Below are 15,540 nucleotides of genomic sequence, written 5' to 3' on the forward strand. Positions count from 1 at the left end.
GCAGGCACTGCATCCCTCGCCCCCCCCGTCCCCGATAGCCATACTAGGAGTAACTCTACACCAGCCTAAAATCCCACATTTGAAACGGGGCTTTCTGCTTCCGTTTTAAATGCAGGATCATGACGGACTCCCGTTATACATGCTTCCTCACCCCCCTTTCCCCCTCCTTCTCCCCCTTCTCCAAGTCTTCCATATGTTTCACTGGTTTAGCTCCTCTTCTTGCAGCTTTTCCTTTTTCATGGAGGGAAAAGCAGGGGTAATTTGATAGCTCCTTATCTGTGATCTATTTAAAAACGGAATACCTGTCATTTAGTGCAGGAGATGTCCTGGAGGAGGTTCACGACATCATCTAAAGTGCCCGCAAACGTCCGTGAGTGAGCAATCTCAATAGCAGGATAAAAGCTCTGTGCGAAGGAATCCTAGGTCTTTCTATTCACACACACCCAGAGTGTGGACCCAGCTTCACAACTGGTGATACAAATATACTCACCAGCAAACTGAGTTAGTAGTGAGGGCCTGACTAGACATGATGCTAAACTTGTTGTTGCATTTTTAAAAAAATTGTTAATAGCAGGAGCAGGTGAATAGGAAAAAAACTGGCGAACATCCACTAGAAATTCACAAAGAGAGAACACATCTCAGTATGTTAGAAAAATTGCTTTATTCTTAAGAAAACCTGACACATTTCAGCCAGATCTGGGGCGGGGGGGGGTGTGTGTGGGGGGGGGAGGCTTCTTCAGGGGATTCTTTAAAGAGAGACTCTGGAAGATATATCTCATACATTCAATAACTGGCAGGTGAACAGACTTGGCTTTGCACTGGTTGGAATAACCCTTAGTTTGATATAGCAAAGCCTTCAAGCAAACACACCCAGCTGTCAGAGTTCAATGCATTGTGTCCACCTTGTATGAGTGTAGCCACAGCTGCTGGCACCCCTAGGCACAGCCTGTCCCATGGTGCACCCCTATAGCCCCCCTAAAAGAGGGGTTTGTCCACTCCATTCCCATGAGGGAGGGGACTGCCCCACAGCAGGGGGGAGTGGGGAGCCCTATAACTCTGTTCCTCAGGCTACAGTCGAGTTCACTGGTTTCAGACTGTATCAACTAGTCTACTGTCTACAAAGCTATGCGTTTGTTGGAGAAGTCTGCCCCTAGTGACTGAAGATGGTATGGCAGGCTTCAAACAGAAATATTCAAATTAGTTAAAATTAATTCATGCATTTAAAAAACCAAATAACCCAGAGGTGCACCCCCCTAGGGCCCCCTTAGTATACTTGCCGAGTGTCTAGATTTCACGATCTTGAAGCTATGGCACTGACAGACAGACTCATAGCCTCTTTTAGGTGGTTAGGCAGATATGTTCTTCCTTCATTGTATAAAAAAGAATTTAAAAAACTGTTTTCAGGGACAGGTGGTGGTGGTGAGAGAGTGTCTGGTGTCACAGACACTAGACAATAGGCATGCATCCCAGCTGTTAACATAATCAGCGTTGAGGAACTGGCTTTCCCCCAGTTCAGACAGAAAATCTGAAATACTTTTTCCAAGAGAGTTTGTGTCAGGATGGGGAAAAGGGCATTTGTGTTTTAAGAACAGTGGACGTATGATCACATTAGTCACTTCCAGTCTTAAAATGTTGCATCTGTCTTCATCAATAGATAATAACAGGCAATTTTCCAGCCCAACCCATTTTTTTGCCAGCCTACTTCCTTTACATAACTGTTATGTAACCAACAGTTGAATGGTGGTATTTGTTAAGTTATTAGTCCAGAAGAAACTGCCCCTCGCCCCAGCTAAATGCAAGCCAGCTCTCTGTTCCATTTCACTTTGTCATAAAGTGCAACCGTTCATTCAGTCAAGATCTCCTCACTCTTTTCTCAGCCTTGCAACGTCACAATCATTACCTTTTTGGACATGTAGAAGAAATGTCTCCCTGTGAATGGCAGGTTTCTAATCATCACTCTAAGGATGAGGACAGGAATATTTTTTATGTTTAAATCCTATTTTTAGAAGATACATTTTTCTGTTCCTGGTGCACTGCAGAAGCAAAGTTTTCAAAGTCCAATTTACCCAAGGACTCTCCTTCACCTCATTCTCAGAAGCCTTTTCCAGCTTTTTTGACAACTCCCTGCTCAAATTACCGCTAAGGACACTTTTCTGCACAATATCCACTGAAACAAACGGAAGCCCTCAAGAGCATTCTCATGTTCTTGCACAACTCCTGTTCATTGCAATGGAGCTTGTGCTGGAGGGCACCATAAGGCTCCCGCTCCTGGGTTCTTTACAGCTTCCTCCTCTAGCACAAGCAGACTGGGTATCCTTTTGTTCCAGGTGCAGTAAGGTGTGTTCTCCAAAGCCACGTTTGCAGTGAAGTGTGCCCTCCAAGTCTTGTCACAGACTGACTTCACAAAGGCTAAAAACTGAACTCCCATTCGAGGTCATGACCCCCTCCAAGGTTGCCTCCTGAGATAACTTCTTCATTGGTTTTGCTAGCAATCATGTATATACAGTCCTATTTATTTCAAGCCTCTTATCTATTCCTATTTCATCAGAATGTTTGTCCCCACTATGCATATGTTAAAAGAATATGTAGCATTTATGTTAGCATTTTAGAGTGTTCAAAGCACTCTAAAGTCAATACTTTATTATCTTAAGGAGCGCCTCCAGCAGCACCAGACAGGCCGCTTAACAAGATCAGCCTCGGATAGCCTTCTCTCTGTCCCATCAGCCAGGACAGCTAGACTGGTGGGGATGAGGGAGAGGGCCTTTTCTGTGGTGGCCCCCACTCTGTGGAACTCCCTCCCTAGGGAACTCCGTCATGCCTCCTCTTTAATGAGCTTCCGTCGTGCATTAAAAACGTTGTTGTTCAGGCAGGCATTTGGGGTGGGTTAGGGTATTTTAGAAAATGTTTTTATTGTAGAATTTTATTGTTTTAAACTGTTTTTATTGTATGTTGTACATTGCCCAGAGTGGCTGGGTGACCAGCCAGATGGGCGATTAATAAATTTAATAATAAATAAAATAAATAGAATACTCCGTACAACATACCAAGTCCATACTCTTTACAACAACCCAGTATAGTAGGCCAGTGTTATCATTATTAAAAATATTTATATCTCATATTTCCTTTAAATGAGAACCCAAGGAGGCTAATGAAATCACTGTCAAGTGATAAAATGACACAACAGCAAACAAGTACCAATAACCTATCAATAAAAATACAGAAATATAAAAGCAGCAAACTCCTCCCTAAACCATTTATTCTCCCTACTCCCTCAGAAGAATGCTCTAACAAAAGTATTTTCATTTATCATCTAAAATAGGGATGAGAGGGACCAGGTAGTTCCTCTTAGGAGGGTTTAAAAAAAAAAGTATTTTAAAGTCACATTTCAAGGCTACGACCTCGCAAAGTGACATATGGAAGAAGTGAGAGACAAGGCACAGATTACAGGTGCTCACATCAGAACAGATATCTAAAAACAGCCTTACAAAATTGCTCTACTAACAGACTTGAAGAGGAAGGTCTCCAAGGCCCACAACAACGACGATGATGTGCCCATTTCAGCAGGATGCACTGAAGGAGATGAGGGTGGGCAATAGGGCCATTCCACCAGTACTGCTGAAATACTTAATTCCCTCCCTCTTCCGTTTTCCTTGGGTGTTGTGTCATTTTAAATTATAAGCCTGTGGACAGGGAATGTCTTGTTTTACTGATACATATAAGCTGCTCCAGGAGCCTTTTTGGCTGAGGAGCAAGATAAAAATACTTTAAATAAAGAAATATAAATGCCAGAGTTGAAGGGGCAAGGCATAGTTCTGCAAAAGGTTCCTCTTTTGCAAGCACCGAGTCATTACTGACCCCTAGAGGGGCACCATTTTTCCTCAGCGTTTTCCTGGCAGACTGTATAGTGGGGTGGTTTGCCATTGCCTAACTACCTTTCCCCCAGCGAGCTGGGTACTCATTTTACTGACCTCGGAAGGATGGAGGGCTGAGTCGACCTGAGCTGGCTACCTGAAAACCAGCTTCCGCTGGGATCGAACTCAGGTCGTGGGGAGACTTTCGGGTGCATTTCTGCCACCTACCACTCTGCGCCACACGAGGCTCATAGTTCTGTAAGAGAGTTCCAAAGATTTGGGGCCTATGCTGAGAAGACCCTGTCTCCAGTCCACACCAACCTTATGGATCTTAATGGAAGGCACTCAAGAAGGACCCCTGAGATAGATCTTGGTATAAGGTAAGATTGAATGCATGGAGGTCATCCTCCAGATAACCTGGTCCCAAGCCAAGGGCTTTAGACGTTAAGACCAGAACTCTGAACTGAGCCAAGAACCAGACTAGTAGCCAGTGCAACTGGCACAAGATTGGAGTTATGTGTTCAGATTTTCTGGTCCTCATCAGCATCCAGGTGAAGCTTCCAGACCATCTTCAGAGACAGCCCCATGTAATCCGTTTTGGAGATAACCAGAGCATGGGTAATTGCAACCAGGTTTGACTGCTCCAGATAGGCCTACAGCTGGCATACGGCTGCTGGCACTTGCAAAAAGCAGTACTGGCCACTGCCACCACCTGTTTCCCCCCAGATAGAGATGAGTCCAGGAGCACTCCAAAGCTGTGCATCTGCTCCTTCAGGGGAATGTCATCCCATCCAAGACTGGTAGATTAGTTGGCTTCCCAACCCACAGAGCCCTCCAGATTCAACACATCATTAGCCAAAAGCCATGGGTCAGAACAGAAATCACTTAATACTACCTTCTAAGACCAAGGACAGGAACCACTGTAGTACTGTGCTTCCTAAGCTGAGGCCAAACTGTCAGGACAGAAGGATAGGCCTGTAGTGTAGCCACTACTATGGCTGATTGTATCAAAAACCACTGAGTAGGATCAAGAGGATTGCACTCCCATAATTCAGTTCCTGGTGTGAGTCACACCAGGGTGACCAAATCTGTTTCCATTCCAAATCCATGGTGGAACCCTGACTGGAATGGATCTAGATAATCAGTTTCCTCCAAAGCTGTCTGGAGCTTAAAGGCTTCATCATCTTCTCCAACAATTTACCCAGAAAGGACAAGTTAGAGACCAGACAGAACTTGTCTAAGTTTAGGGTCTGAAGCTGGTTTCTTTAGTAAGGAATACTACTTCTTTAAGAACAGCAAGGACCACACACTAAAGGAGGCATCTACTACCTCCAAGGTCTGGGTCTTCAAATGCACCTTGGATGTTTTTACTAGCTGTGATGGGCAAGGATCCAGATAACGGGAGGTAGGTCTCAAATCTCAAAACAGCTTGTCCACATCCACAGTCCAGGACTCCCTGAACTTACTGTCTCAATATTTATTTATTTTGAAAATTTATATCACACCAAAATGGCTTAAAAACCACACAATTGTGTGTGTGTGTATGTGTGTGTGTATAACACAATACATGGACATATATTATTGTTCTATTTTATTCAATTGGATATTTTGAAAACCCAGGCAATATAACTTAGCAATGACTCTCCATCCAAAACTACAATGGCAAGGCATCCTCAAGAAAACCCTCAGTATGGTAAATATCAGTAAGCTTGGACTTATCCCCACTTTCATCCCTTTTCTAAAATGAAGAATGTAAAATAAGACCAGTAATAGGAGATATACAAAATGGAAAAAGTTGGGTATTATACTATCATGAATTTGTTTCATGAATGGAGACATTATCCGGTTCCAGGATATATGTGATACAATAGCTAATAGAGACTCCAGCTATTACAAAATTTTCAGATTGGTTGTAATAAATCATTATATTGTTGTTCCTGTGTTTTGCTTTGTTTCACTGTCTTCTTATATTGTTAAATCTTATGGATTGGTTTTATTTAATCCTGTTGTTAGCTAGTCTGAGATCTGTAACTACAATAAAAGGTTGGGGTCGAAAGCCTGTTTTTTTTTTTTTAAAAACACAATACCAAATGGAACATTGGTACTTACTGAGAAGGTTCCTTCTGGGTTGGTGTGCAGAAGGCCTCCCATGCTGGGTTCTCTCCACCTATCACCCAGGAAAAGCAGGGACTACATGACTAAAACTTTTGAGTATTCTATTGGTCCCAGGCTTCTCCTTGTCAGTTCTATCCATGGCTCAGAACAAAAGAGTACAGGTCGATCTCCTGGTTGGAGTAAAGCTTAGATAGACAGAGGAACAGAAAATATGGTAACACAATTATTGATGTCCCATAAGAAGGAGGCCTGACCAGTGGATGCAAAGGCAGATCATCGTAGAGTGACAAGGTAAAAGGCTCAATAATGCTGTAAGGTGTGGTTGGGATGCCTTCCGCACACCAGCCCAGAAGGAACCTTCTCAATAAATACCAATGTTCCATTCTCTAGGCTGGTGTGAGGAATGCATCCCACAATGGGATATGCTAAAGCTAACTTCCAATTAGGGTGGAAGTATAATTTAGAGCAAACTAATCTATTATGGTGTAAGTACCTGCTGGAGAACTCTCCTTCCAAAGGAAGTGTCCACCAAGGCATATGTGTCAATTTTATAATGTCTGATGAAAGAATTTCGATTTGCCCAGGATGCAGCCTTGCAGATTGCTGCTAAAGGTGCATTAGTGCTTGAAGCCACCAAAGTGATGGCGAGTTGGTTGAATGTGTTGCAACCCTTAAAAGATTTTGGAAGGTGTGAAGTCTCATATGCTTAGAAAATGAGTGCTTTTAACCATCTAGCCAAGGTGGACCTAGATGCTTTCTTACCCATGGCTGTAGGATGGAAGAATAAAGAGTGAATCTGATTGTCTGAAAGACTGTGTGCGTTCTATATAGATTTTGACTGCTCTGTGTATGTCCATCTTCTGCCAATCCTCCTCCCAGGGATTAGAAGGATTAGGACAGAAAGAGGGTAGAACCAGCTCCTATGGCCTGTGAAACAGAAAATTAACTTTAGGTATGAAGGCTGGGTCAGTCCTGAGAATGACTGCATCTCTCTGAAAGCTAATGAGCCCAACTGAGAGGGCTGAGAGTTCAGATATTCTTTGTGCAGATGTAATGGTGACCAAAAAGAGGACCTTTTGTGACAGGGTCCTTAGTGGTATAGTCTTAAGTGGCTCAAAGGGGGGGGGGTGTTGAGTAGTGCTGAGAGGACAACCTGTAAGTTCCATAATGGAAATCTGTGGACCGTAGCAGGATTTATAAATGATGGTCCATGGAGAAATCTTTTAAAGTGAGGATGCAAGCTTAGTGGCAGTCTTCCTGGTTTGGAAAGGATTGATGATATGGTTGATGTTTGTCTGCATAATGGTGCCTGGCTAAATACCTATATCAAGTCTTTCTTGAAGAAAGGCTAGGGGCTCCTTTATGCTGTCTGTCTGTATGTTGACTTTCTTTCTCCTGCTCCATCTGTAAAACACTCTCCATGTTGTCTCATAGATCCATGTTGTGGATTCCCTACAGGATGCCAGTAGGGTGTTTATGACATAATCTGGGTAGCCTATATTGGTGTAGATTGTCCTTTCAATAGCCAAGCAGTTAGCCAGAGCTATTGTGGGTCTGGGTGGAGAACTGGACCCTGAAACAGGAGGTCTGACTTCTGTGGCAGAAACCATGGTCCTTGCTGAGCTAGGGCTAGGATTTCTGAGAACCACAGTCTGCAGGGGCAGAAGGGAGCTATTAGGACTACTTTCGCTCCTTCTTTTCTGATCTTTTGCAGCACTCTGGCTAGGAGTGGAAACGGAGGGAAGGCATAGAGTTTTTCCTTTGGCCAGTTGGTGTTCAGTGCATCTACTGCTTTGGTTCCATAACAGTGGAATCTTGAAAGGAACCTTGGGAGTTTGTGATTGAGACAGGGGGTGAATAGGTCCAGAGTTAGTGGCCAAATTGTTTCTGGATTTCTTTGAAGATTGCACGGTGGAGGCTCCATTCCCCTGGATCTATCTGTTGTCGACTCAGGAAATCCACGATGTGATTCAGTGTTCCCTTGATGTGTTGTGCTGTGATGGAGGCTACGTTTTGCTCAGCCCAAAGTAGCCTGGTCTGGACTTCTAGATGAAGAGAGCATGATTTGGTACCTCCTTGATGAGTTATGTGAGCCACGGCCATGATGTTGTCTGTCCTTATAAAGACATGGGACTGTTGTAGTTGACCAGAGAAGTGTTTCAGGGCTAGGTGCATTGCTAGTTCTAGCTAGCTGATATTGTGTCTTTCTTTCTTTTTTTCACCATGTATGCGATTTACCTTCAGTCACTTGGATGTTGCAGTGGCTCCCCAGCCTTCGAGGCTGGTGGCGGTTGTCAGCATGATTCTAGTTGGCTCCTGGAAGGCAATGCCCTTCTGTAGGTTCTGAGGAGATCGTCACCAGCAGAGGGAAGTTTTGAGGGGTGAGGTAGATGTACAGAGCTGTGGCCCTTCTGTGTAATCTGGGCTTGGAAGGCAAGGAGGAACCATTGCAGTGGGCGAGAGAATACAACCTGTCCCATGAGATGATGCCTAAGCACAATATCATTAGACCTAGTAGGCATGCTACTCCCATTAGATCTGTTGTTTGCTGAAGTCGGAAGTTCTTTGATAGAGTTTGGTGCCTGAGTATTCTTTCCGGGGAGAGGGATTGGTATTCCCTGGAGGTGTGAATTAGTGCTCCTAGGTATATAAGAGACCGAGTGGGAGTCAGGTGGCTCTTCTTTTTGCTTATTACAAATCCGTGACTTTCAAGGCAGTTGATGGTCAGGTCCAGGTCCTGTAATGCTTTGTGACTGGGGACTGGGGAGGGGGGGCTAAGAAGTAGGCTGCCTAGATATAGGTACGTGTGTACTCCTTTGAGCCAAAGATGAGCTACTAGGGAGACGAAGATCTTGTTGAAAACCCTGGGAGCTGAGCTTAGGCTAAATAGCATTGCTTTGTATTGGAAATGGTGGTTTTGATATGCAAAGTGAAGAAGCCTTCTGTAATGTGGTGCTATTAGGATGTGGAGGTAGGCCTCCTCCAGGTCCACTGTCGTCAGGAACTCTCCTTTGTGAAGGGCTTCGCTGATGCTTTGCAGTGTTTCTATAAGAAATTGCCTGTATCTGACAAACTTGTTGAGATGTTTGAGGTCCAGTACAGATCTCCATCCTCTGTCCCATTTGGATACAATGAAGAAGATGGAGTAGATGCCTTCATATTTTTCTGGTGGTGGTACTGCTTCTATTGCTCCTATTTGTAGTGGGTGCTGAATGGCTTTGGTTATGGTGTGTCTCTTGGTGGTTGATTGTGATATTGGTGAAGGAATGAACCTGAGAGAAGCTTCTTCCCCAAATTTTATGTTGTAGCCATTGCTGATGCTGTCTAGGACCCAGCAATCTGATGTGGATTGTTCCCACACTGTGAGGAAGTGCTGGGGTCTTCCTCCTATGGATGGAGTTCTGGCCTCAGAATTGTTGTTGTCCTGGTCTAGAGGGCTGGAAAGAAGATGTTGGTCTGGCAGGGTGACTGGAGGAGATGGTGTTCTTGGGCTGGAAGCGCTATCTGGGCCACGCTGGTTTTGGGAAACTGTAGCTTTTGGACTAAAAGGACAATTGGTTAGTATTCCTGAAAGAGCGAAAGGAAGAGTACGTTCTGGTGAAGGTTTTTTTGTCTTCTCTTCTGGATGAGGAAAGCATGACCTGTTTTTTGTCCTTGGTCTCTATAAGGACTTTTTAAAAGGCTTTCTCTCTGAACAGATGTACTCCCGTGAAGGGGACAGAACCTGAATTTACTCCGGAAGCATTATCTCCAATCCAGTGCTTGAGCCAGATGGAGCAACGAGCTACTGTAGTTGCTGCCACAGAGTGGGCAATGAACTGAAGGGCATCTTGTGTAGCATCAGCTAAGAAAGCAAAGAACTTAGATAGCTTTATTAGACTCCTGTTTAAGGAAGTTTGATTTAGTTCTTTGTTATTTATTATGTCTTCCACCACAGAATGGAAGCCCTGTCAAAGTCGGAGGAGACAGCTGAGGCTCTTAGTCCTAATGCTGCTGCTTCATGGGCTTTGCCCCTGAGAGTAGTGCTGCTACTGGAGCATCTACCAGGGGTGTTTTAAGTTCTTCCATAAAGTCGTGTGGAAGTGAGTAAAGTGTTTGAGCAATACCAGCACCCTTCTTACTACTATTATTAGGGCCTTTAATTATTGGCTCAAGATTTTTTTCTCACCTCCAACCAGATTACCCAAATTGTATATTTTAGAGCAAATGATAACTAATCCATCAAATACAGTATCCTGGTTTCAGATATTAAGTTCCCAAACTCATTATTATGGCTTCTCTACCCAGTATTTTACTATCTTAAATACAGCCCACAGCAAAGTGGTTTTTAAGAAGAGGGTTTATAGTGTTTCTATCCAATTGGACCTTTGTGCAGTTTCCAGTAACAACATAGCACCCTGGTTTCCTCAGATCAAGAATAATTTTGAATGTGAAAGATATTTGATTCTTATTTCCAGTCCTCATCTCAGATCAGCTCTAACATGTCTAAGGATCCAGCAGATGAAAACGGCAGTTTGGGAAAGGCGTTTTAATAAAACGCCTTATGCCTCCAGACTTTGCTCTTGTTGTAGTGGCAAAGCGGAGGACCTGCCTCATTATCTGCTTTATTGTTCTATCTCTTCCCAAATGCGTTCCAACTATTTAGATAATTTTGTTTTAAATATAAAGTCCATCTGGTCTGACTCAGACAGAATAATTTTTTTGTTTGCATGTTATAATAAGACAATTCTCCTGGCACTGGCCAATGTCGCCTTTGCAGCCCAAAGCTATAGAGTAAATTTTTTGACTTCACAAACTGGTTAAAAACATGTAACAAATGTTTTATCTGATTTTACTCACCTATGTTTTTTATATGCTTGTTGTAACCATTGGTTGAAACAATACAAGCTTGATTGATTGATTGACTTGGCTGTGGATTTTTATTCTTGGTTTTATGCCTATTTTCATTTTTATTTCTAGTGTTTGGAGGAGGAAGACAGAGGTGTGTGCGATGCAGTTACACTTCATCACCCATCCTGTTCTTAAAGTTTGTTTGTCTAAGAGGTGATCAGTTAAATTATCCAGCACAGCTTTTGTGAGCTGGGAGAGTACTGAGCCCTTTAGTTGATAAATGTCATGAACAGTGGAGGGGTGGTGCTCTTTATTCCCTTGCTTGGAGGCAGAAGGGGTGGGGAGAGGGAAGGTTTCACTTGGGCAGTGTGGATTGCAACTGCTATCCAAAATGGCCGCCTGCTTAATTTGGCAGGAAGCTTCCCAGTGGGGAGGGGAATGCACCCTCAATCTCACAGTGCTGGCAGTTTCAGCATCTGGTTGTTGTTGAGCTGATGCCTCCTTTTTTGAGTCCATATTCAGGCTGATGGCTGGCTCCACACTGTCTTGGGATAAGGAGGCCTGGTCTGAAGACTCAGGCACCCTGGCTCCCTCCATCTCAGGTACTTTTTTCCTGGCCATGCCAACAAATCTGGAACACTCAACAGTGGCCACAAGACTGGAAAAGGTCAGTTTACATTCCAATTCCAAAGAAGGGCAACGCCAAAGAGTGTTCAAACTACCGTATAATTGCGCTCATTTCACATGCCAGCAAGATTATGCTCAAAATCCTACAAGCTAGGCTTCAGCTGTGTGTGAACCGAGAACTACCGGAAGTACAAGCTGGGTTTCGAAGAGGCAGAGGAACTAGAGATCAAATCACCAACATTCGCTGCATCATGGAGAAAGCAAGAGAATTCCAGAATAACGTCTATTTTTGCTTCATTGACTACGCTAAAGCCCTTGATTGTGTGGATCACAACAAACTCTGGCAAATTCTTAGAGATGGGAGTACCAGACCACCTTACCTGTCTCCTGAGAAACCTGTACGAGGGCCAAGAAGCAAAAGCAAGAACCAGATATGGAACAACCGATTGGTTCAAAATTGGGAAAGGAATATGACAAGGCTGTATATTGTCGCCCTGCTTATTTAACTTATATGCAGAGTACATCATGAGAAATGCCGGGTTGGATGAATCACAGGTTGGAATTAAGATTGCCGGGAGAATTATCAACAACCTCAGATATGCAGACGATACCACCCTAATGGCAGAAAGCGAAGATGATCTAAAGAGCCTCTTGTGGAGGGTGAAAGTGGAGAGTGCAAAAGCTGGTTTGAAACTTACTCAACATTCAAAAAACTAAGATCATGGCATCTGGCCCCATCAATTCCTGGCATACAGAAGGGGAAGAAACGGAAGCAGTGACAGATTTTATTTTCTTGGGCTCCAAGATCACCGCAGATGGTGACTGTAGCCATGAAATTAAACGACGCTTGCTCCTTGGGAGGAAAGCTATGGGAAACCTAGACAGCATAGTAAGAAGCAGAGACATCACCTTGCTGACAAAGGTTCGTATAATCAAAGCTATGGTTTTCCCAGTAGCAACATATGGCTGTGAGAGCTGGACTATAAGGAAGGCTGAGCGCTGAAGAATCGATGCTTTCAAACTGTGGTGCTGGAGAAGACTCTTACGAGTGCCCTGGACTGCAAGGAGGTCCAATCAGTCAATCCTAAAGGAAATCAACCCTGAGTGCTCATTGGAGGGACAGATACTGAAGCTGAAGCTCCAATATTTTGGCCACCTAATGCGAAGAGAAAACTCCCTGGAAAAGACCCTGATGCTGGGAAAGACTGAAGGCAAAAGGAGAAGGGGACGGCAGAGGATGAGATGGCTAGATAGCATCACCGATGCAATGAATATGAACTTGAGCACGCTCCGGGAGAGAGCGCAGGACCGGAAGGCCTGGCGTGCTATGGTCCATGGGGTCACGAAGAGTCGGACACGACTTAACGACTGAACAACAATGCGAAGAGAAAACTCCCTGGAAAAGACCCTGATGCTGGGAAAGATTGAAGGCAAAAGGAGAAGGGGACGGCAGAGGATGAGATGGCTAGATAGCATCCCCGATGCAATGAATATGAACTTGAGCACATTCTGGGAGAGAGCGGAGGGCGGGAAGGCCTGGCGTGCTATTGTCCATGGGGTCACGAAGAGTCGGACACAACTGAACGACTGAACAACAACAAATGATGCTCCTATGATCTTTGGCAAGACTGGCAACCCAGCTACTGGCCAATCGCTCTCCTGCTGTGAGGTGAGGATGCTAGAGCTTTTGTCTTTCAATGGTTTCCTAACGATCCAGAGATGTGTGATTTTTTGTTCCTTCTTCCAGCCTTAGAAGCCTCCCTGCAACCGCCCCCCCCCCCTATGAAGGAGATGGCATGGAAGGCAGAGCAGAAAGAGGAAGATTTAAAAAAAAAATAAGGGGAAGGAATTACTGAGATTTTAAGAGGTAAGCAAGATTAAAATATAAAAGGGAGATTGAAGACAGTAGAGGTTTTGAGCAGGAGACAAAAGGCAGGGACAACTGGCAAGGAGGAGCCTGGGACCAATAGAATATGCAAAAGTTGGAGTCAAGTTGTCCCTGCTTTTCCTGGGAGATAGGGATTGCGGGATGCCTTTGCCCATTGCAAATAACCCATTGCGGGATGCCTTTCTCACACCAACCTGGAGAATAATAGAGCTCTAACAAAGCAAACATACAGGTAGCTGCAAAAATCTCTGATGCTGAAGCATCCAAAGCCCTGCCTGGCTCATGCTGGCAAGGCAGAAGTGAGGGAGGAGCAACATTTTCACTGTTTTCCTACCTTCCTGATTGTTTGCGTTTTTACAACTTTTTACCACTACTGCACCCTTGGCATGCCTGTTTACCCCCCCCCCCCCCAAAATATCGGAATTGAGATGTCATGGACAGACATGAAGGTTTCTGTGGCATCTCGGAGGGGAGTTCTGAGGTCAGATCTCCCCTTTTGAGGGTGGTTCCATCTGCCCTCAGATGGAAAGATCCAATATATTTTAAGGGCCCTTAGATGTCCTTCCAGGGACGATAGGATTGTGCTGTAACAAACTTTGAGAAATATTGGAAGAAGAAACTTAAATCAACAAAGGAGTTGTTAGCTATAGTATATAATCTACTATTAGATGAGGATTTAGAATGGAGTCAATGGTGGGAACTGAGGAAATTTGGCATGCTGTCTTATTAATATGATTAGCGGCACACACCATATATAATTGATTGATTATAAGGATTTTCTCAATCCTTTATGACCAGTATCTTAAACCACTGAAGATTAGCAAATTTAATGCTGGGATAGCAGATATTTTGCTGGCATCGTATGTGTCTTTGAGCTAATGATAATCATATGTGATGGAGCTGTGTAAAACTTCAGATTTTGGGGAAGTAATAGTGGTTATTAGGGATATAGCCTTGTATGCACTGCCATTGTCTGACTGAAGCTGAGAGAACAGTGGCTTGCCTAAGGCCCGCTTTCTAAGTTCCAGGGAATTACTTGCTCTACTATGTTATACTAGCTCTGAAGACTGTGAGGTACAACAATTTCATTGTTATCCCCCAAAGAAAGAATATACAGGGAAACTAAGCCACGTGCCCCAAGTTACCACTGTGTCTCCCACCTCATTCCATTGCCAAAGCTCCAAGTGTCTGTTGAGGACATCTTGCTACTCCAAGTGGCTGTGCTGCATGATCCAAGAGATGCATCTCTGAATTCCTTGCAGTAGCCCAGATGCTGCTACAATGCACATCTTTTGGAATACATACAGCTATGGGAGAGAGCAGAGGACAGGAAGGCCTGGCGTGCTATGGTCCATGGGGTCACGAAGAGTCGGACACGACTGAGCGACTGAACAACAACAACAACAGTGCACTATCCAAGAATTGTTCCCCGGCACCCAGTGGAGTCCCAGTACACATTGCAAGCGGAACAAACATCTTCACTGCTAAACTCACACCCCTGTCAAAATCCCAAAGCTTACCTTCATCTCCTGCTGTGCCCAGTTGTAGAGAATAGCCCGAATCTCCACCTGCTCATTCCTCACTACTGAGTAAGGCAACCGTAGATCAATGAAGAAGTCTTTCATTACTCTTATCTCATAAGGTTCAGCCACACAGATTCCTGCAAGGGGGGTCAACGGGAAAGGAAGAAGGTTGAAAATCAAGAGCAATTGTGCATCAACTACCCTTTTAGGATATTTTCAAAGGCAGGCAGGCAGTGGCCTGACATCATCTCCCCAGCTTCCCTCTCCTGCCTGCTGTCCTGAATTCTTTACCTTTTGTTCTTGAAATGCTCACAGCCAGCACCTCCCAGGTTGTGATGGAATCCATGAGGTAAAAAGACAATGTCTTGGATGAGATCCTGGATACAAAAAGGAAGATGCTGCGTCATACCTGGGAGCAGTTCTTATGGGGTGCAGTTCAAAGGTGGGAACTAGATGTGACAATAAGGCCATGAGAAGAGCCCTGCTGGATCAGACCAAAAGCCTATCCAGTCCAGGATTCTGCTCCCACAGTGGCCACCATGTGCCTATGGAAAGCCAAAAAGCAAGATACGAGCACAATTGCACTCTCCTGTAGGTATGGATGAATCAGTCTACATCCAATCCACGTCGATTTCATATGCATTCAATCATAAGTCTGTTCCATCCAATTTCCACATCAATCTGTAATTAAAAAAAAACCCTGCAG

At 44.3% G+C, this 15,540-nt stretch overlaps 1 protein-coding gene across 1 annotated transcript in view; it reads right to left on the minus strand.

The window, feature by feature from the left end:
- LOC146353171 (A.superbus venom factor 1-like) overlaps nt 1–15,540 on the minus strand; it is a 131,629-nt gene that overhangs the window by 64,930 nt on the left and 51,159 nt on the right. The window contains exons 19-20 of the mRNA XM_084835878.1: nt 15,126–15,211; nt 14,832–14,971 (exon numbers count right to left, since the gene is read on the minus strand). Of these exons, the coding sequence (XP_084692004.1) occupies nt 14,832–14,971; nt 15,126–15,211 (226 nt within the window). The remainder of the gene's footprint in view (nt 1–14,831; nt 14,972–15,125; nt 15,212–15,540) is intronic.

This window comes from Heloderma suspectum, chromosome 2 (assembly GCF_057233095.1).
Source record: "Heloderma suspectum isolate Gila_16-S chromosome 2, 16-S_ref, whole genome shotgun sequence".
Lineage (NCBI taxonomy): Eukaryota > Metazoa > Chordata > Lepidosauria > Squamata > Helodermatidae > Heloderma > Heloderma suspectum.